At 45.0% G+C, this 23,267-nt stretch overlaps 1 protein-coding gene across 3 annotated transcripts in view; it reads right to left on the bottom strand.

The window, feature by feature from the left end:
• Positions 1 to 17,697, bottom strand: part of ARNT2 (aryl hydrocarbon receptor nuclear translocator 2) — a 146,595-nt gene extending 128,898 nt beyond the window's left edge. For 2 of the 3 annotated variants that reach the window (XM_081888541.1, XM_081888542.1), the window contains exon 1: positions 17,364 to 17,697. In XM_081888541.1, coding sequence (XP_081744667.1) covers positions 17,364 to 17,394 — 31 coding nt within the window. In that variant the 5' untranslated portion in view covers positions 17,395 to 17,697. Of the gene's footprint in view, positions 1 to 17,296; positions 17,342 to 17,363 lie in introns of those variants that run through there. The other variant, XM_081888544.1, reaches the window with a different exon arrangement.
• Positions 17,698 to 23,267: the final 5,570 nt, after the last annotated feature.

The following is a 23,267-nucleotide window of genomic DNA, read 5'->3' as shown; positions in this document are numbered from 1 at the left end:
ACCAGCCCACCTGCCAAGTCTCAGGGGGGTACTTTCCTGGAGGCAGAGTCCATATACAAGGTCCAGTCCAGTGCTAACGTCAGGAGTATCTCAGTTCACGTAGTCAGATGATCCAGGGATCAAGAAACCTGAGGGTCCAAGGTCACACGAATCAAGGAGCAGCAAGGCCTTGGTCAGGAATGACAAATGCCGTTTCCAGCAACTTACTGAGGCTGGAAACCCTGCTTAAGAAAGCTGAAGCCAGCTGGTTCTCATCAGGAGCAAGAAGGCTGATCAGCAGCAGGTGGAATCACTTCGCCTTCTGCTCCTTCAGGCTGCTGTTCAACAGGTGAAGCTGACTCCTGGCCCATGAAACTGAATATTTTGCAATACAGTGGTACCTCGGTTTTCAAACGTCTCAGAAGTCGAACGTTTCAGTTTCCGAATGACAAAAACCCGGACGTAACTGCTTTGGTTTTCAAACGCTTTTTGGAAGTCGAACGTGCCACACGGCTTCCGTATGGAGTTTTCCAGAAATAAAATGCTTCGGTTTTTGAATGCTTCAGAAGTCAAACAGTCTTCCAGAATGGATTATATTCGAAAACCAAGGTACCACTGTACTGATTCCAATTACTGAAACAGGGCGCTTTTGTCAAGACTGCCCATTCATTCCAGTAAAAATAACTGTATTACTAGGATAGGTATTTTGTCTAACTGTGATACAACGCATTTGGACACTGCATTGAAGGATATCTTAAAACAAAACAGACCACTGGGCCATGTAAGCCTGTATTGCCTGCTCTGACTGCCAGGAGCAATCTAGGTTTCTCATGCTGAAGTTTCCCACTGTACCTACTACCTAAGCATTTTCACTGGAAAATGCTCTGAGCTATGGCTCCCAAAATTTATTTCCCACCCCAATTTTCTGGAAATGATTCTGGCTGCATTCAAAAAGAGGCTTTCCCTTTCCAACAGGCATAAAGAGAGCACTTTTATAGAGGCCTTAAAAGCATCCGAGTGTAAATAAGGTGCTACAGGCAAGCTAAATACTCATCTATAAATCAACAGAACAGGCCCTTCCCTCCCCCATTTCTGTTTGCAGAATGGACACACCAAAAAAAAAAGCAAACCAGCCTTTTCACATGCAAAACAAGAGCAAAGGACAAACAAAAAAAAACCACACACAAAAACACCACAGGCTGTCAGATTTGGCAATTTCATTCTTCTAACTACCACTCCACACAAAAAAATCCTAGATAATGACACGCCGAAAGAACTCAACATTTTCAAGTGAGCTTTGGCGAAAAGATGCGAAGAGAGTTGTGTGCAAAGAACGAATGAACGCTAGTTCCAGTGAAAGAAAGAAGATTTGACAGGGAAATGGGAGGAATTTGGCAGAATTGTATTGCACCGTAACTTGTTTTGGGGTACCTCATGGGAAGATATTCATAAACAAATACAATTTGTATACCTTGGGTTGTATGCATATAAGTCCTACTCAGAGTGTTTTATTTAATTTATTGCATTTCTATCCCACCTTTTTCTTCCAGGGAGCTCAAGGTGGACACAAGGTTCTTCCCCTCATTTAATCCCCATAACGGCCCTGTGTTTAGGTCAGGCTGAGAGTGAGGCCCAAGGGTACCAGTGAGCATCATGGCTAAGTGGGAATTTGAACCCTGGTCTCCTAGGTTCCAGTCTGACACTCTAACCACTATACCACACTGGTTCAATGTGCACCCACTGAAATAAATGAACCTAAACTGGCCACATCCATTCACTTTAATGGGCATATTCTGAGTAGAACTAGCACTGAATGCCACCCATTATAAAAACAAAACATTATTTGGCACAAGCTTGAAACACATTTGGATGCTATTATTTTAGCTTCGTCTTGAATCCCACCTCAGCTTACCACATACCAGTCGACATTTTGAGGCAAGGAGGTTTTTCTTCTTTTTGCAAGAGTAGCCTTCATGGCTACTGAGCATTTGTGAGGTAACAAACTTTGCCTCAAGGGCCAAACCCTATCTGCTGACTTCGGTGTTTACTGTTACATGAGTGATGTATCCACAAAACAAAGAGGTAAAAGCATTTTCGCAAGCTGAACCAAGTTATTCATAGTCAGCAGCGCTTTTAAGGTCAACCAACTTTCTCCGGGAATCAAGGAGCGCCAATAATGGTTCTGGAATCCTAAATGAGGATCTAACAGAAAACAGAATTAATCCTGGCTCGTGTCCATTGGCTTATTGCGCCAAGGACCATAGAAGGTGCCTTTTTCAATAAACCCCACAAAATGTGAGGGGGCCATTAGTCTGTAGCAGGCAACTGCTCCTTCTACTGTGTGTTCTGGAACCGTTTTCCAGTGGCTAAATGGCCATAGTGATTGGTCACAAGTAAAAACATGTGGAAAGGACTATATAATGCCATGGCAGAGCATGTTGGGTTTTTTGTGTTGTTGTTGTTGTTTTGCATGCAGAAGGGCCCAAGTTCAATACCTGAGTTAAAGGTCAAGCAAGAAAAACTTTTCCTTGCCTGAGACCCTAGAGAGCCACTGCCAGTCAAGAGTACATAATACTAGGCTAGATGAAAAGAGTGCCCGGCCTAATACCAGGTTGGACTATCTAACTGCTGAGCTGGGAAAGGGACTCAACCCTATACCCCTATGTAGACGTCTAGACGATGCACACAAAATGCGTAGCAAGAGAGAGAGGAAGGAAGTGTAGAATCATGGCAGCGAGCCCTAACACTGACCGATTCCTGCACAGCTGGATGTCTACACCAGGAAAAGCTAACCTGTAAGGTAAAAAAGATTAAAACAAAAACCTAGACAGTTAAGTCCAATCAAAGGCGACTATGGGGTTGCAGCGCTCATCTCGCTTTCAGGCCGAGGGAGCCGTCATTTGTCCACAGACAGCTTTCCAAGTCATGGCCAGATTGACTAAACTGCTTCTGGCACAACAGAACACAGTGACGGAAACTAGAGCGCATGGAAAATGCCATTTTCCTTCGCACCGCAGCAGTACCTATTTATCTACTTGCACTGGTGTGCTTTTGAACTGCTAGGTTGGCAGGAGCAGAGCAATGGGAACTCACCCCGTCGTGGGGATTCGAACCGCTGACCTTCTGATAGGCAAGCCCAAGAGGCTCAGTTGTTTAGACCGCAGCGCCACCCCTATCCCCCTGGATGTTGATGGACGACAACTCCCATCATCCTCAGCTAGCATGGCCAACTAGGTGGTCATTTCATTTATTTTATTGCATTTGTAGATTGCCTTTCTGATTTTAAAGTACTAAAACAAATGCATGACATAAAATGTAAAATTGGCCCAGGGACACTGTCTGTCTGCATCTATGCTGCCTTTGCCCACCTCCATTGGTCTCTTTTTCCTTCCAATAGGGCAGATGGTGACAGTTAGCACTGGGGCTGAGGTGGGGAAGAACTTGACTGGACCAGGCCTCCATGTTGTCACTGCCTGCCTCTCTTGCTCTCGTCTTCCTTCCCACTGGGCATGTGATGCCCAGTGGCCCTGTGGTGGAAGGAGAAAGCCAAGCATGAGCAGGCCTCAATGTTGCCTTTGTCTAACCGTCCTTCCTTCCTTCCTTCCTTCCTTCCTTCCTTCCTTCCTTCCTTCCTTCCTGATATTGACCATTGGCCCTGTGGTGCTGGAGCAGTTCCTGGTGCTGTCCCTTGTCCATATGTCTTGCTCTTTTCTTCTAGAAACATCTGGAGGGCCGCAGGTTAGCCATGCCTGGTCTCCCTGGAAGCTACACATGTACACTTGCATTTGGAGACCCACCTGTTGCTTCCTTAGACAAATGGGAGCCGGGAGCCCCTGTTGATCTACTGCAAATCACCCAGAGATCTACCAGTAGATTCCAACTTGCCACCTGTCCTTCCCACCCTCGCTCTAAACAGACCAAAAAGGCAAACAGGTTATCTTTGCGGGGTTCTTTGCTCTACCCACTGTCGTGAGGAAAAGATTTCAGGACTTCATCTTTCCAACAGTGAGAAACCGCCTCTTCAAATCAAGCCTAAATGAAAGCAAACGCCCCGAGGCTGCTGCTCTACAGGCACTAAGATGGGATGGAATAAGCTCCATTGAACCCAGCAAGATATTTTTTGAGCCAATATACCTACGACTGGGCTGGGAGGAAGCAGAGCAGTTAAACCAGAAGCAGCAGCAGCAGCAGCAGCAACGAATAATAAAAATAAAAAGTCAAGCTAGAATATTTAATTAAAAACAATGGTACAAAGAAAGTTGTTAAATAGTGTGCCACTCTGAGCACCAAGGGAGGGACATCATAAATGTTTCAAAGTGTCTGCCAGGAAACCATGTAATTAAACATTTCCTCTCTGCTGGTTTTAGTGGAATAAGTGACATAAGTGCCTGGTGCACTAAATGTCAGGTGGATAGTCTGCAGAACCCTGCAGCATGTTCTTAAGCAAAATTATAGTCCCCCCCCCTAAACATGGATCACATCTGCACTATACATTTAACATACTATGATACCTCTGTAACACTCATGGATTCCCTCAAAAGAAACCTGGGAAATGTAGTTTTTTAAGGGTGCTGAGAGTTCTAAAGAGATCCCTGTTCCCCGAGTTCCCAGGGAAGAGGGATTGATTGTTAAAGCACTCAAGGAACTGCAGCTCTGTAAGAGGAATAAGGTAAAGGTAAAGGGACCCCTGACCATTAGGTTCAGTCGTGACCGACTCTGGGGTTGCGGCACTCATCTCGCTTTATTGGCCGAGGGAGCCGGCGTAGAGCTTCCGGGTCATGTGGCCAGCATGACTAAGCCGCTTCTGGTGAACCAGAGCAGTGCACGGAAACGCTGTTTACCTTCCCGCCTATTTATCTACTTGCATTTTGATGTGCTTTCGAACTGCTAGGTTGGCAGGAGCAGGGACTGAGCAACCGCTGACCTTCTGATCGGCAAGTCCTAGGCTCTGTCGTTTAACCCACAGCGCCACCCACGTCCCTGTAAGAGGAATAGGGGTCTCCTAACAACTCTCAATACCCTTAATGAACTACAGTTCCCAGTATTCCTTAGGGTCATGATGGCTGAAGTGATATCACAGTGCTTCAAATACACAGCGTGGTTGTGGCCCCTGGTACGTGTGCACAAGAAGAAAAGACTGTCCTGCAGCTGGGAGCGGACAAATCTGCCTTTTACAGTTTCTCTCAGTTGTTATTTTTTCCAATCCTGTGTTCAGTTCACTCCACTTCTGCATCAGTCTGCATTTTTTAAATTTGAAAATGCATAAAATTCATATACATTTTCTGCAATTCTCTTATTATACATGCCTTCTTTATGCATTTTGGTTTAATATACACATTTTTGCAAGCAATTTATCCATAAATGCATTTCTGTGCACTTTCTAATATACGCATTTCTGTATGCTTTTTTTTTTTACTGCAGAACTAAATGGCAAAATTCAAGAAATTGTTCTGCAAGGGGCTGCCCCAGAATGGCAACTAGACATTCAGTATTGGCAACTGCATGTTTGGTTTAAGGAGACATTTGGCACTTAGCTTATATATCTAAGTTTCTAACAGCGTGCAAATAAACATAAAGCTTTCAAACCACACACATAGAGGGAGCCCATGTGGTGTAACGGATAAAAGTGTTGGAGAGCAGGATTCAAATCTGGCACCACCAGTGGTAAGTGTGATGGGAGCTGTGGTCAGGGAACATGTAGAGGGCCAGGGAGGAAGAAGCCACTCTTGACTTCGGAAGATGGGCTTCTTCCAATCCCAGGAGACCACTGTGGTTTAAACTCAACATACGCTAATAGAATTCAGTATTTCTCACCAGCATACAGTGTTGTGAAGTGGTTAGAGTGTCTGGCCTGGGTTCGAAATCCCCACTTAACCAAGACACACATTGGGTACCCTTGGGCCTGTCCCTCACTCTCAGCCTAACCTACCTCACAGGGTTGTTGTGATGATAAAGTGGGGGAGGGAAGAACCATGCACTCCTGAGAGCAGTGGTCCCCTAACTTTTTCAGCCCACTGCCCCACTGGTTCCATAAACTCATCCCCAGTGCCCCCTAACCTACGCTATAAAAAGCATTCAGAACAGCAGTTTTCATAACCCACTAAGGAATATAACGACACAGAAAAATTCAAAACAGCAACAGTTAATTGTACATTTATTCGAAGCCCAGTTAAAACTGCTTGGTTTAATTGATTCAACAAAATTGATGAACTCTATCCACTGATGCCAGCTTTTCAAAACCTGATAGTAATTTACCCCGGCAGAGCTCCTCTGCTGCCCCTTTACCTCTTAGTGCTCTCCTACATAATCCCACTGCTGCCCCCCCCCCGGCAGTAACACCCACTTTGGAACCTACAGTTGTACCTTGGTTTTTGAGCAGCTTAATTCTTGAACATTTTGGCTCCCAAACGGCGCAAACCTGGAAGTGAGTGTTCCGGTTTGCGAATTATTTTTGGAAGCCGAACGTCCGATGGGGCTTCCAGTTGGCTTCCTGAAGCCAATCAGAAGCTGCACTTTGATTTCCGAACTTTTTGGAAATTGAACAGACTTCCAGAACGGATTCTGTTCGACTTCCAAGGTACAACTGTACAGTGGTACCTCTGGATACGAACGGGATCAGTTCCGGAGCCCCGTTCGCACCCTGAAGTGAACGCAATCTGTGTCTGCGTGTGCGTGGGTCACGATTCGCCACTTCCACACATGCACATGACGCCATTTTGACCGTCTGCGCATGCGCAAGTGGCAAAATCCGGAAGTAACGCATTTCATTATTTCCGGGTCACTGCGGAGCGCAACCCGTAAGCGCTCAAACTGAAGCATATTTAACCCGAGGGTTAAACACAGAGCCTAGGACTTGCCGATCAGAAGGTTGGCGGTTCGAATCCCCGTGACGGGGTGAGCTCCCGTTGCTCGGTCCCTGCTCCTGCCAACTTAGCAGTTCAAAAGCACGTCAAAGTGCAAGTAGATAAATGGGTAAACGGGAAAGTAAACGGCGTTTCCATGCGCTGCTCTGGTTTGCCAAAAGCAGCTTAGTCATGCTGGCCACATGATCCAGAAGCTGTACGCTGGCTCCCTCGGCCAATAAAGCGAGATGAGCGCTGCAACCCCAGAGTCGTCCGCGACTGGACCTAATGGTCAGTGGTCCCTTTACCTATAACTGTACTGCCTTAGAGGAAAAGGTGAGATATAAATGTAACAAAATAAGCAAATAAATACATCTGAGGAGTGCAGATCTAGGCGGGGAGGCCATTCCTGATCTTGGGCCAACAGTTAATAAAAACTTTGCACATATGTCATCTATTTCAAAAGGAGGGGGTGAGAGAAATTGGTGTACAGGAACAACTTTCTCCTTCCCCTTGGGAGAAAGCTGGCTGGCCGTCTCTCCCCGCTGATCAGAACTGGGACTTCCTTAAGTGCTGTTTAAGCACTCCAGAGGGCCTGTAGTACAAGGCAAGCATTCATTTATATTTAAACAATGGTAACAGAGAAGAGAGAAGACTGCTGAGCTTGGCGCTGCAATCCCTGCAAGAAATTCTGGCAGGTAGCTACAGTAGCTGTAAAAGGATTTGGATAAGGAGTGGTGGAGGGGGGAGGTAAGAATTGAGCGAAAAAGCAGGGAGAAAGTTGAAAAAAGGAAACAGCAGGGAGATTGTAGCAAAGGAGAACTGCAGAAAAAAGGGAAACGGGAACAGAGAAAAAGAGAGGCAAGAAAAAGTAAGGTAGCACTGCAGAACTGGGCAAAAGTTGAAAGAATGGAGAAAAGTTTCTATGTTTCCCAAGAATTAATAAGGCCCACAATAGCCTTGTATTTGAACTCAGAGGCCTTCCATTTTCCTGGGGGTTGGGGTGGGTGATTTGCTATTGCGCCAACTAATCCGCTTTTTCAAAATAAAAATTGTTTTCATAATTTTGTAAAAAGGCAAATGTATACATCCTAACACATGAGGAAAACACATGCCACCCTCAGCACATTGATTAAGAGTACCGATGCTTCATTTTAAAGCACAGTAAACCCTGCTGTGCAAACCTACAGCTCAGTTGGCAGCGCATGAGACTCTTAATCTTGGGGTTGCCCAGCACTGGGTGAAAAGGGGGTTGGACTAGATAACCCTTGTGCTCCCTTCCAACTCTACAATTCTATGATTCTGTGATAAGATCAACGTATGCTGCCTTGGGTTCCTCGATGGAAGAAATATGAGCTATAAATGTAAGATATGTAAGTATATATATTATGGCAAAAATCTGCCACCTTAAAACAACTGTCTAAATTAGTGGTGTAATTTTGACATGAGGTCAATTCGGCTATGGGTTTACTCAGACCAATGGGCCTTACCCCACAAAGCCATTTTTTGCAGGCTATTCAAACATGGTTAAGGCATCACCATAACATCTGCACCGCTCCTCAAAAACTGAGCCTAATTTAGGCCTCTGTAATAAAAATTATACGCCCAGATTTAAGAATTGCTCTCAGCGGCTATAAAGCTCTAAAAATGGGCATGCATCAAGAAGGTTCTGGAGCCTGTGTCTCCTTTTTTAAAAAAGGAAAAAGCTGTAACCCACCCCCCCAACTTCACTCTCCTACCCTGTAAATCAAAAATGTCAGTAGAAATTGCTGCCCTTTATCACAAGTTATGGTTTTGCTGACAGTTTTAAAATTAAAAGCTATATCACTGGATGACTTGGAGTAACGCACGGCTGGACTCAACACACACACACACAGGGACAGTTATGAAGTTCCTAGGCAGAAAATATTTCTGTTCACAGCCCCTTCACTTGCTCATGCTAAGTTGGCAAGATCTCAGCAAAAATATTATTTCGCAAACTGGCAAGTCTTTTTGCTTGCAACTGAGCCGCATCACAGCTCATATTTCACGTGATAGAGCACCCTGCTTGAGCCTCAAGGACGAAGTTCAGTGGATTTCGGGACGTTGTTGGATGGTTTGTGCTAAAAGCCAAGTCACAACGCTACAACAACAGCAATACAATAAATCCGTATTTGAGCTTCTTGCGGACAATCCCATGCAGAGGTGAAAACTGTGCGATTCCTAGATAAGACATGACAGGTCTCATCCAACTGCTCTTAATATTTTTTTTAACTAAGAAGATTCGCATACTGCCTTTCAATAGGAAACTGCAACAATGGTCTTTGAAAAACACAGAATGTTCTCCGAAAACATTTTTAAAATTGAATAGGACCATAGGAAGCTGCCTTATTCCAAGTCAGTCAATTGGGTCCATCTAGCACACTACTAGGGACCATCTAGCTCACTACTAGGGAAGCGGGTGGCGTTGTGGGTTGAACCACAGAGCCTAGGACTTGCCGATCGGAAGGTCGGCGGTTTGAATCCCCACGACGGGGTGAGCTCCCGTTGCTTGGTCCCTGCTTCTGCCAACCTAGCAGTTCGAAAGCATGTCAAAGTGCAAGTAGATAAATAGGGAAAGCAAATGGTATTTCCGTGCGCTGCTCTGGTTCGCCAGAAGTGGCTTTGTCATGCTGGCCACATGACCCGGAAGCTGTACGCCAGCTCCCTCGGCCAATAAAGCAAGATGAGCGCCACAACCCCAGAGTTGGCCACGACTGGACCTAATGGTCAGGGGTCCCTTTACCTTTACCTTTAGCTCACTACTGTCCACACTGGCTGGAAGCAGTACTTTGGGGTTTCCAGCAGTAGACATTCCCAGTTCCTCCTGGAGGTGCCAGGAATGGAATCTGGTACCTTCTGCACACAATGCAGGTGCTCTACCACTGAGCTATGGTGTGCAAAACACAAAACCAGAAACTGCAGAGAAGGAGGAGGGAAATGTGCTAACAAATTTCTACAAAAGCCCAATTAAGTGAAGAATGGTTTAACCTGCTTCTGGAGGGACCATGTTGTCTTCTAAAGGTGAGCAAACCAAGGTTCTAAGGCCGGTCCTAGACTTCATGAAAGTTGACCTAGGCTCCATGAACAGTGGTACCTCAGGTTACAGACGCTTCAGGTTACAGACTCCATTAACCCAGAAATAGTACCTCAGAAATAGTACCTGAAGAACTTTGCTTCAGGATGAGAACAGGAATCGTGCGACGGTGGCACAGTGGCAGCGGGAGGCCCCATTAGCTAAAGTGATACCTCAGGTTAAGAACAGTTTCAGGTTAAAAACAGACCTCCAGAACGAATTAAGTTCTTAACCCGAGGTACCACTGTAATTATTTTAAGTTAATTTAATTTATTAGTTTTATACACCACCCTTCATCATAAGATCTCAGGGTGGTTGACAGAATGCAAGATAAAAACAAGTAAATAATTAAAAACAAAACACCAAAACAGTAACTTTTGGCTTGGCTGGTTAGTATACTTGGGTGTTCCTGGTGCTATTAAATCGGCATTTTCTGCATTATTTAAATTCTGTTTTAAACTATGAACTCCTTAAACCTTGGAAAATCAGCTAATAAATGCCTTTGATAATATTTCCTTGGTTATATTCAGCACAAAAGGCATCATTTTAAAGTATCCTACCATTGGGTGTGGACAGTAACAGAAGCATGATTGAAGACTGATATATAAACATATATTGAAATCAAACATGTAAGACATAGCAAGTTCTGATGAGTTGGGTCTTAAATTTGGGGAAGGCGGTGTCATTCGGGATGGTGCCAAACTCTTCCTCCCAAGCTACCCAGAGTCATAGGAAGCTTCCCATTACCAAGTCAGACCATTCATCCATATAACTCAGTACTGTCTACCCTGACTGTCAACAGCTTTCCAGGATTCCAGATTAGGGTCTTCCCCCAACCCTATCTGGAGATGCTGAGAAATAAACCAGGCACAATACAAAGCAGACTCTATTCCACTGAGCTACAGGCCTTGCCCATTCATTCTCGACAGATCTGAACCAACTACTTGAAGAGCTTTAGGTATTAGGCCAAGGGCCACATGAAATGAGGCTGGAGGCGACATGTGGTCCTGGGGGGGGGGTACCCTGGCCCCACCCTTATGCCCAAATAACAGTCCTATGTAGCCCAAAAATGTACCTAGAAACCTAACAGGTATACTATCTCACTTTTATCGCTCTGAGTTGTAGCCAACTAAGTCTGACTTGGAGCAGACCGACTGAACGTGACAGAGCTAAGTTAGCTGCATCCATTAGTTCCAATGGGTCTACTCTGAGTAGGACTAAGGTTGACTACAACCCCATGTTTCTTGTTTCATAACAGGGGTCAGCAAACTTTTTCAGCAGGGGGCCAGCCCACTGTCCCTCAGTCCTTGTCGGGGGCCGGACTATATTTTCTTGGGGGGGGGGAGAATGAATGAACTCCTATGCCCCACAAATAACCCTGAGATGCATTTTAAATAAAGGGACACATTCTACTCATGTAAAAATGCGCTGATACCCGGACCATCTGCGAGGCGGATTTAGAATTGGGCCAGATCCAGCCCCCGGGCCTTAGTTTGTCTACCCATGCATAAGACCAAGGAAGATACAAAAGATGGTAGCCAATCTTAGTCCTACTCAGAGTAGACCTGCTGAAATGAATGGGCATGGCTGACTTACCATACATCCATTAATTTCAATGGCTCTACTCTGAGCAGAACTAACAATAGGTGATCCAACCCTAAGGCTGGAATCCTACACACACTTACTTGAGAGTAAGTTCTGTTGAACTCAGTGGGACTTACTTCTGAGTAGACATGCATAGGCTTGCACCTTAGATTGCCATTTGCAACCCATCACATTTTGCTTAATTCCCAAAACGTGACTCTCAAATTGAGAGAAATTATGGCCTGAACAAAATTTTATTGAACCACAGAACCCAGAGAAAATTCAAATGATTGCACAATTTCTTGAAAAAACAGCCACACCTTCATGAGTTTCTTGTGTAGGCTGCATTTAACCTGTCTTTCATTTCATGTCTCACCCTTAATTTAATGAGAGAGAAATCTCAGTCTTTACAAGAACACATATTTAGGCTTCCTACACACTTTAAAATTTTATTACCAACTTCAGCATAACTTGGAAATGAAAAAAAGTTTGTTGTACCCAAGATTTCAACTGGATCAAAAGAAGATAGAAAAAACTGCAAAATTTTGTGATTCCTTCCCGATCACTAAACATGAGAGAGTTTGATGAGAGATCAAACTGCAGGATCACACACAAAAACTATGCCTTACATGCAAGTTTCCCAACCACACAAGCTCAGCATCGCAAAAGACTGTTGTTGAACCTACATGAATTCCATTTTTAGAAATGCATTAATCATTTCATTAAATTACTCAATAAAACAATGGATGCAATTGTAGTCAAATCTATAATTATTCAGTTTTCCTATCCCTAGAGGTAAAGGTAAAGGGACCCCTGACCATTAGGTCCAGTCGCAAAAGATTCTGGGGTTGCGGTGCTCATCTCGCTTTACTGGCTGAGGGAGCCGGCGTACAGCTTCCAGGTCATGTAGCCAGCATCACTAAGCCCCTTCTGGCGAACCAGAGCAGCGCACGGAAACGCCATTTACCTTCCCACTGGAGCGGTACCTATTTATCTACTTGCACTTTGACATGCTTTCAAATTGCTAGGTTGGCAGGAGCAGGGACCGAGCAGCGGGAGCTCACCCCGTCGCAGGGATTCGAACCACCAACCTTCTGATTGGCAAGCCCTAGGCTCCTTCCTATCCCTAGGAAGTCCCTAAAATAAGTATGTTATCAGCTTTCATGGCCTTTCACCCTTAAAATCTGAACAAGGGAAATTTGTGTTATTAAGTTGGAAAGTCTTTAAATATTTTAAGAATCATTCCAATCACAATAAATTTCCAAGTAGGGTTTTGAATTTGTTTTAGTATAAAACATTTAAACCACACTAAGGCTGCAACCTAAGTAAAGTGGCTCAGTGGGACTTACTTCTGAGTAGCCAACATGCATAAGATTATACTATAAATGTATTTTATTTTATTTTTCAATCACAGCCATGTATTTCGCACAACTGCTTTGGCCACTGGGAAAGAAAAATATAATACAGCACGGGGAAATTAATGTGGTGTGCTTTTTTTGTTTAGTTCTGCTTTCTAAATATAAGTCAAATGAACATGCTAAATTGGTAAAGACAATATGAAACTATCCCAGTTCAATCCACCGCTCCCCTGAAAACCCACTGGACATGGTGGGACTTACTCCAGAGTAAACATGCATACAGTAGGTTTGTGTTGTATGCCAGATCACAGCATCTGATTCTGGAGTCGTCCTTTCCAACTTTAGAATCTTTGATAACTGGTTAAAATTAAAATGCTCCTAAACTCAGTTTGAGAACTCTCATTTAAAAACCCATAGAAAATGGGAAAGATCAGCTGCTGGAACAAGATCTCTGATCTTGTGAGGTCTACTTGCAATTAAGAATAGGAAAAACAAAACTGTTCACCGTTTTGCTTTTCTGCATCTACTCACTTGGCTTTTATGGAGGTAAAATGAATTCCACCTTTTAAATATTCTTTTAAAAAAACAAGACATGAAAACATAGGCTAGGAAATATCCATTTCATCATCTTTTCATCAAATATTGATTTTAATTAAAGAGTTGAAGCTTTCCAATTAAAAATGGATCTCGAGGCCAGTTTTGGACTAATCGTCATGGCGCAGGACTCCTCACCAAGAGAACTGACTCCACTTCAACCTTGGCAGATTTTTAAGGGTCATAAAATGGGTGAATACCAAGATTCTTCTTTGATTAACAGCCTGATCCTAAGTGTGTTTACTCAGAAGTAAGTCCCAATGTGTTCAGCTAGTAACACAGCATTAGGATTGCAGTTCTGAAGACCAATCCAGTCTTCACTTTTACATTGGACTAAGTGCTTCCACGGAATTCAAGAGGATTTGACCCCAACAATGATAGCCCTAGACTTGTGTTAAATCGTTGAGGCTTCTGGAAGAAGGTAAAGGTAAAGGGACCCCTGACGATTAGGTCCAGTCGTGACCGACTCTGGGGTTGCGGCGCTCATCTCGCTTTATTGGCCGAGGGAGCCGGCGTACAGCTTTCAGGTCATGTGGCCAGCATGACTAAGCCGCTTCTGGTGAACCAGAGCAGCACACGGAAACGCTGTTTACCTTCCCACCGGAGCGGTACCTATTTATCTACTTGCACTTTGAACTGCTAGGTTGGCAGGAGCAGGGACCCTTTAATTAGGCTGCTTGTTCCTGAACTTTCAGAGGAAAGAACACTGGACTTCATCATGGCCAACGGACTCAGGGATGACGGGAGTCATATTCCAACAACATCTGGAGAGAATCAGCTGGCCACACCTATGTTGGGATGTTGGGAGAATTCCATCAGAAATGAAAGAGAAAAACCACTATAATCTATACGATCGCCCATAGTCTGGAACCCAAATCATGTAAGCCAATGCAAACTACTGTTGTGGTTTCAGTCCATAAATAATGTTGTTGCCTTGTGCATGGTTTTCATGTTTTCCTTCCAATGAAGTCCATTGAATTACATACCGTATTTTTCACTCTATAAGACGCACCAGACCACAAGACGCACCTAGTTTTTGGAGGAGGAAAACAAGAAAAAAAATATTCTGAATCTCAGAAGCCAGAACACCAAGAGGGATCGCTACGCAGTGAAAGCAGCAATCCCTCTTGCTGTTCTCACTTCTGTGATAGCTGCGCAGCCTGCATTCGCTCCATAAGACGCACACACATTTCCCCTTACTTTTTAGGAAGGAAAAAGTGAGTCTTATAGAGCAAAAAATACGGTAATTAATTGAAGGCAGCGACAAGAGGAAATCTTGGACACACGAAGAACCAAGTGTGGGAAACCAATTTTGGGGGAAACTGACTTAAAATGTGTCTCAATTTGTGGCTGATTTCGTAAAAATTTGGAAAACCGATAAAAACAATGTGGCAAGAAATAATAATAATAACATGATTAATTATATTAGTTTTGGCCTCCCCAGCCACTCTGGGCAGCTTCCAACAAAATATTAAAATACAGTAATGCATCAAACATTAAACAAATGGCTTTAGATACCTATTGGGTCCATAAATTACTATATAGCAAATATTCAACATAAAAAACAGCGACAATTTGTTGTTGACAAAGGACAGCTGGACATATAAAGGGCCCCATTACCTTCAGCAGCTTAGGGACTCATCAAACCTAAATCCAGCCCTGCTCCAGATGGTGGAGATGTCAGGTGCCATCCTGGTGCCCAGGTATCTTCACTTGGTTGCAAGTGGCCGATAGTCAGGTGCAAAATGCACCTGGCACCTGGCCAATTTCAAACACTGTGTACAAAGGTATACAAATGTACATTCATTGCGCCACCCCCATTTGCTTCTATCTCCACTACCCCTGGGTTGTGGCCCCTGAAAGGTTGCCTAGGAGAAAGTGTGACCCTCGGGCTGGAAAAGGGTTTCCCACCCCTGGCTTGAAAGGGAGGGGTGTTAAGGAGAAACTTGATAGAATATGGATTGGCAACCTGTGTCAAGGATAGAGGGAGGCAATGGCACTCCTAGGCTACAGCATGAGGGAACACAGGCTGTGCTGAAGCATAGAGTTGCAGTTGCTGCAACCAGGCCAATGGCGCTTTCCCCCCGGGGGCCATCGTGTTCTCACAGTGGTCAACCAGATGGCTGTGGGAAACCAGGGAGCAGGACATGAGAGCAGAACAGCTCTCTTCCCACTTGTAGTCCCCAGTAAAAAAGGTAAAGGTAAAGGACCTCTGGATGGTTAAGTCCAGTCAAAGGTGACTATGGGGTTGAGGCGCTTATTTCGCTTTCAGGCCAAGGGAACTGGTGTTTGTCCACAGACAGCTTTCCAGGTCAGGTAGCCAGCATGACTAAACCGCTTCTAGCACAACTGGACAGTGTGATGAGTGCCAGAGCTCCGGGAAACGCTGGTTACCCTCCCGCCGCAGCAGTACCTATTTATCTACTTGCACTGGTATGCTTTCGAACTGCTAGGTTGGCTGGAGCTGGGAAAGAGCAATGGGAGCTCACTCCGAGGCGGGGACTCAAACCGCCAACCTTCTGATCAGCAAGCCCAAGAGGCTCAGTAGTTTAGACCAGAGTGCCACCAGTGTCCCTGGTACCCAGTAACTAGCATTCAGAGGCATACTGCCTCCAGTGCTGCAGGTAACACACAGCCATCATGGCTAGTAGTCAACCAATAGGCTTCTCCATGCCTTTGTCCAATCCTCTCTTAAAATCAAAGTGCCACCATCCTAGGCTTTGGAAAACATGTGACACACTTGCCATAAAAGCTGGCCCATACTGCAGTAACAGTTTTCAAACACACACACACTTGTCACAAATTCTCTCTCCCTGCCCCCAAAATAATAATTATTAGAAGACAGAAGCATAAAGTTATGGCAGAATTGATTTAGGTCCCGTATCCATCAAACCTCCTGAATTCTAAAAATGCATGAAACTATTGATGAAGTTAGTGCAGAAATTGCCTCCCATCAAAGGAGGACATGAAGGTCAGAGGGGGTTTTTTGGTCAACAGATTCAGAACATAATCACAAAAAGCCAACATTTCTTCCAGGGCTGATACGAATGTAAAGGCCAGTGCCTACATTTCTCAATAGCTGCAGGAGGCTGGCTCCTACAGAATTTGTTCTGGACTCGGTGCCAGTCCTGTTGATCAGTTTTGTCCAAAACAATGAAGGAAGAAGTGGATTGCGAAGTTGCCAACTTTTTAAGCATCCCCAGTTCCTGTGCCTTCTACAGATACCTGATCTGCAGAGATTAGCAGCTGGCAACTTTCATCCTTTCCTCGCACTAAAAAGCTCCACCTGCTAGATCCTGCACTTCAAGCACCTACAAGAAAGGAACAGGATTGGGATTTGTTTTTAACTTATCAGTTGGCACCCGTAAGGGGACGGGCCTATTATCTCAGATGGCAGAACACATGTTTCCCATGCTGAACATCCCAGGTTCCATCTCCCTCACCTTCAGGTTTCCAGAAAGAGATCAGATTGTGTGAAAGATGACACCCAAAGGGCCAATCAGAAGAGACAAAAGAACTGGGTATGTCAAGGAAGGATTCTGGGGCTGCCTGCTGCCTGGGTCTCCGCTAGAGCATTATAAATGTCCCCCCTGTGGATGCATCCGTGGGAACATCAGCATGCCTACTCAGAAGCAAGCCCCACCGAGTCCAGCGGGGCTTTCTCCCGAGGAGACGCCTGGAACCTTAGTAGCAGCAACGGGCGACAGTAACCAAGGGCGCAGATGGTGAGGGCCGGTGACACGGCGGCGCTTTCCCCCCGGGGGCCATCCCTCGGGGTGGGGGTGGGGGGGACACCCCTGCGGGGTGGCCGGTGTGCGTGTGTATGGGCGAGATCGCACCGGTACCTTCCGAGCCAAGGCGTTTCTGCCAGCAGCAGCAGCAGGAGCAGCAGCAGCGCCCACAGCTACTCACCGGGTGGATTAACAGCCGCCGGCGTTGCCATCTTGTCTCTGGAAGAACTAAGATAAATTGCGAGCTGGGGGCAGCTGGAGGGGGCTGGCTATAAGGTGGACCGAGGAGGAGGAGGAGGAGGGCTGATGCTCTGCTGCGCAGCCCAAGGAAGATGGGAAGGGACGGGTCGGAGCCGCCTCCCCGCCCGCAGCCACACAAAGGCAAGCGTCCGCGCAAGGGGATCCGCGCGCGCGCGCGGCGAGGCTGGGAAATGCAGCTCGGGGCGCGCGGGCTGCTTGCGCGCGGTTAGCCAAGATGTCTGATCTGATGAGAATCCCTTTTTTTCCCCCTCTCCCTTTTTTTTTTTGCAATCGCTTCTGCACATGCTCAGCGCGCGCGCACCCCTCCCCTCGCTGCCCACCTCAGTCCGAAGTGAGCATGTGCCAAGGAGCCGCACATGTGCGCTGGCCAAGTGAAGCTGCTGCCCTCACTTTGCGCCCTCAGCCTCGCTCGCTTGGGTACCTCTCCATCAAGGGCGCACGCTGCCGCTGCGTGTCATATGCCGCTAATACGCAATAAAAAAATAACCTCAAACGCTGTAACATTTAATGCATTTACAGTAGTGTCATTACTTACTGCTAAAGTCCTGCTGATTTATTTATTTTTTACCCCGTAGTAAAAAAAAGTATCAAATGCAGAAAACATAATACAGACGGTTGTGTGCGAGCGCTATACCTTTGAAGCACATTCTTCCTGCAAAGAATTCTGGGCACTGTAGTTTACCCCTTAAGTAAAGGGACCCCTGACCACTAGGTCCAGTCGCAAACAACTTTGGGGTTGCGGTGCTCATCTCGCTTTACTGGCTGAGGGAGCCGGTGTACAGCTTCCAGGTCATGTGGCCAGCAGGACTAAGCCGCTTCTGGCGAACCAGAGCAGCGCACGGAAACGCCGTTTAGCTTCCCGCTGGAGTGGTACCTATTTATCTACTTGCACTTCGTGCTTTAGAACTGCTTGGTTGGCAGGCGCTGGGACCAAAAAACGGGAGCTCACCCCGTTGCGGGGATTCAAATCGCCAACCTTCTGATCGGCAAGCTATAGGCTCTGTGGATTAACCCACACCACCACCTGCTCTGTGGTTTAACCCACAACGCCACCCGCAACCCCTTATGGAGTTGCAATTGCCATCAACCCTCAACAAACTAGCACAGAATTCCTTGAGGGGATGAAAGTGCTTTAAATATAATACGCAAACAAGTAAATTTATATTTCATTATAGTACTTAACGTTGTGAGTTTGAGAGGCAGGGTTAGGCTATATGCCTGAGTCCCCTTTCTAATTCCTGGATCCAACAAGAATTCAATTGCTGGAATAGCCAGGGCAGCTTCTTGGGGAGGTAATGGCCCCTTAAGTATGGCTCATTAAGGTAGCAAAGGAAGTGGCTCTGTGCCAGAAGGGAAATAGATGGGGGGGGCTCCCTCAGCTGTCTGTTAGTTAGAAGGCAAAGGCAAAAGTTGGTGTGTGAACTAGAAGTGTGAAGCTGGAAGCAGGCTGGGCAACTGGAGCGACAGAGCCATGCCTGATCTCTGCTGGGATCCAAGGCTGTGGCTATGGGAGAAGCAAGACTCTCTTGGGGTGTTAATCCTGTGAGCCCCTCCAGCATAGGCTCACATTGTATATATAGGCCAATATCCTGCATTTCTGAACCTATTTATTCTGAGTGCACTATGTTTATGATTTGATAAACACAAAGAACTTCATTGACTGGTGTTTGCATTAAATGAGAGTAGCAGTGTGGTGTAGTGGTTAGAGTGTGGGACTAGGACCAGGTGGGAGAGCAGGGTTCAAATCCCCACTGTGCCATGAAGCTCTCACTGGGTGACCTTGGGCCAGTCACTGCTTCTCAGCCTAACCTACTTTACAGGGTTGTTCTGAGTTGTAAAATGCAGAGGAGGAGAAATTTGTAGGCCACCTTGAGCTTCTTGCAGGAAACATGAAATATAAAGGCATTTTAATATATATATATCTCATATTGATTTTAAATGCAAATTGTAAGACAAGGTAACAAAGAAAAGAAGCAATAAAAATATAATTAAAAACCATGCAGCATCTAGCATGGCACATTACAAGTGCTACAATAGGCAGAAAATTCATTAAATGGTTCTCAAAGATCATCAATCATTTTCAAGTGGTCCAGCAGGGCAGACAGATGTGGAGTTTGGGAACTGCTGTTTGAGGCTGTGCCAGAAGCCCTCCTCCCAAACCGGTAGCTTGTCCCACCCTCTCCCTTGCAGCAGCACCAAGATTTAACTAAAGGAAGGGCACTATTCAGAGACCTTACGTAACTCAAAAATCCAAACAAGGCTGCAATCCTAAACTTGCTTACTTGGAAATTTATCCCATTATCAAAATCAATGCTTACTTGTTTAACTACATATTGATCTGTTAAATTTATTGCTCTGTTGAGAGCATTTACTTTGAACTTAAATTCTAACAAACAGAAAAGTCTGAAATGTGCTATTATTTATGCTTTGGAAAGCTACAATTCCTGGAATGGTTTAACAATCAATCCCTCTTCCCAGGGAACTCTGGGAATTGCAGTTCTGTGAGGGGCATAGGTGGTCTGCCAACAACTCTCAGCATCCTTAACGAACTACAGTTCCCAGGATTCTTTGCAGGAAGCAGCGGCTGTTTAAAGTGAACTGCTTTAAACATATGGTGCAGACAGAGCATAAGGAATGGAGTTTAGTGGAGTTTAGTGGGTGCTGCTAAAAGAAGCGAACCAACTCACAGGAGTAAGGAGCAATGCAAGGCAGGATAGGCCTTTCATTTACTGGATGAGTAACCTACAGTCTCCTAGTCATTAAGATGCAAATTGGTATAGAGGGCTATATTTCATCACGCACACTAGGTCAGCTTTGGCAGAACAATAATGAGCTGCACCATCCTGAGAAAGTGCTTAAACTCTAGCCCCTTGGTGGTTTATTGGTTTTTTATATATACAATTTTAAGAAAATGATTAATTAAAAACAATTGAATATTGCACAATATATTTTCTGCACCGCTCTCTTTGGGAGGTTAATGAACTTCCTTCTTTCGAAAATTATAAAAGGAGAAATGAATATACAGTATTTCCTTTAAACTAGGGGGTTTGCCTTAGAAACAGCCAAACAAAATTAGATGTGGGTGATCTGTGATCAATGCCCCCAATCCCCTAGAACTACAAATCTATTGCAGTTCTGGGGCAGGAGTCAGAAGGACTCCCATGACTGTTCCACCAAACAAAACATCTCCAAAGACTCACAGATCTGGGTATATTTCTAAAGGATTTACATGTGTACAGCAAAGATGGTCTCTGTAGTTGGACTACAAGTCCCATCATCCACAGCCAGATAGCTGGCAAGAATGATGTGAACTGTAGTCCAACAACAGATTATCCTCCCTGCCATCTGGGATCCAGAATATTGTGAGGGATTATTATTATTATTATACCCCACCCATCTGACTGGATTGCCCCAGACACTCTGGGCTGCTTTCAACATATATAAAAACATAATAAAACATTAATCATTTTTTAAAATCCCTATACAGGGCTGCCTTCTAAAGCAGGCATCTCCAAACTCGGCCCTCCAGCTGTTTTGAGACTACAACTCCCATAATCCCTGACCACTGGTCCTGTTAGCTAGGGATGATGGAAGTTGTAGTCCCAAAACAGCTGGAGGGCTGAGTTTGGGGGTGCCTGTCCCAAAGTGATGACTCCCCCCGCCCCTTCTTAGCAGCACTGTAAACAAGTCCCTTATAAGATGTAAGCATTTGGAAATCTGGTTTTAAATGAGACTTGGCCTCTCCATCTTTCTAACAGCAACTCTTATTATGATGCCAATGACATTTCATGCGTAATTCAATTTAGCCTTGTAGATGAAAGGAGAGAGGAAAAACTCTCAACAACACTCCAGTCCTAATCTACCCCTCAGTTGTATTGTTTTATCTTGAGCAGACTGTGTAGCAGTAGAGTTCTTTATTTATGACCCAACTGGTAAACATGCATGAGATACAGATTACTTTCCCCAACTAAAAAAAAAATAAAAAGTGAATTAAAATTGCATACTATATACCTTGAGAAATTCTGCAGTGCAGAGTTAGCCTCTGAATCAAATATATGGAACAAAGGCATCTTTGTGTAACTGCTAGAAAGAAAATCGCCATTGACCTGCACAGCATTTCCACCTCTTTACAGAAGGCGGATCGACCCACTGCAGACATCATTTATGTTGACCAAGACACCCCAATATATGGCAATATATTCAGTATACCCAGGGACAGATTCTAAACACACCAACTAGTCTCTTAATCAATGTGTGATGCTGATCAATACTAACAACGATAGGACATAGTAGCAGCTTTGCAAAACTGCATTGACGCCTCAATGAACATACGGGGTTTCCTTGCAAAAGACTCATTTGTGCACATCAACAAAACACATCGAGCTCTCCTCCTCCATGTACTGTTTCAGTTGCATGCAGCATTACTGTAGGTAAAGGAAAAGGACCTCTGGAAATTTACGTCCAGTCAAAGGCGACTATGGGGTTGCAGCGTTCATCTCGCTTTCAGGCTGAGGGAGCCAGCATTTGTCCACAGACAGCTTTCTGGGTCATGGCCAGCATGACTAAACCACTTCTGGCGCAACGGAACACTGTGACGGAAAGCAGAGCACACGGAAATGCCGTTTTACCTTCCCGCTGCAGTGGTACCTATTTATCTACTTGCACTGGTGTGCTTTCAAACTGCTAGGTTGGCAGGGGCTGGGACAGAGCAACGGGAGCTCACCCCGTTGGGGGGGATTCGAACCGCTGACCTTCTGATTGGCAAGCCCAAGAGGCTCAGTGGTTTAGACTACAGTGCCGCCCTCGGATATGCACGAGGACCTTTGGCAATGGCATGCTAATGCTGCATGCAACTGGGCCAGCACTCATGGGACAGAAATGCTCAAACATTACCCCTGTGAAGGGACATAGGCTTGGGCTTCCACCTAGGACAGTTGCAAGACATTTCTGTGTCTCTGCACGACAATCTAAAAGGCACCTCCTTCCCGTTCCATGGGGCCCAATCCCCTGTGAAGTTCTTCTGTGCAACCCTCATTGAAAGGAATGGGTTACACCCAGGAGAAGCTGTTTTGCGGTGAATCGAATAAGCCAGCAGGTGATTGGGAAAGTAAAATTCACCGCTCCAACATAGGGGATAAAATGCGAACTGAAAAAAATAATGTTTAAAATAACTTTTATGTCTTACAAAAAAACCCAGAAGCTTTTCTATTAGGAATTGTATGTACCAATATTCCAAAGGAGCAGAAAATACTTTTTATGTACGCAACGACAGCCACATGGTCGCTATCAGCCCAGAAATGGAAAGAAGATAAAGTCCCTACCAGAGAAGAATGGCAAATTAAACTGTTTGACTATGCCAAAATGGCAAAACTGACCGGAAAGCTCAGGAACTAGGAAGACCAGAACTTTAACAAAGAATTTATCTTGGAGACCACTGTAAGGAGATGAAAGCATTAGCAGGGTTGCAAGAACACTCATAATGTAGTAAGTACTATGGAGATAATGGATTTATATAAAATATGGACTATTGAAAAAGATGCAGTAGAAAAGGTTTAATAACAGGACCCACGGAGGGTAAGGTTGAAAGTCCAGCGATTCAGAGGAATCTCCAAATGTATGGTTGTATTGTTATAATTTTATACTTTTAAAATCAAATAAAAATTATCTTTTAAAAAAAATAGAAATAAACATGGAGGTGCCGGGGATTGAACCTGGAACCTTCAACACCCAAAGCCGATGTTCTACCTCTGAGCTGTGGCCCTTCCCCAAGAGATAGGTGCTATGGTCTCTAGACATACTGGCCTGGAAGGAAACCCCTTGAAAA

Source organism: Podarcis melisellensis (assembly GCF_964234715.1).
Source record: "Podarcis melisellensis genome assembly, chromosome: 14".
Taxonomy (NCBI): domain Eukaryota; kingdom Metazoa; phylum Chordata; class Lepidosauria; order Squamata; family Lacertidae; genus Podarcis; species Podarcis melisellensis.
The sequence above is the reverse complement of the archived record's forward strand: the minus strand, read 5'-3'. Positions and strand labels throughout refer to the sequence as shown.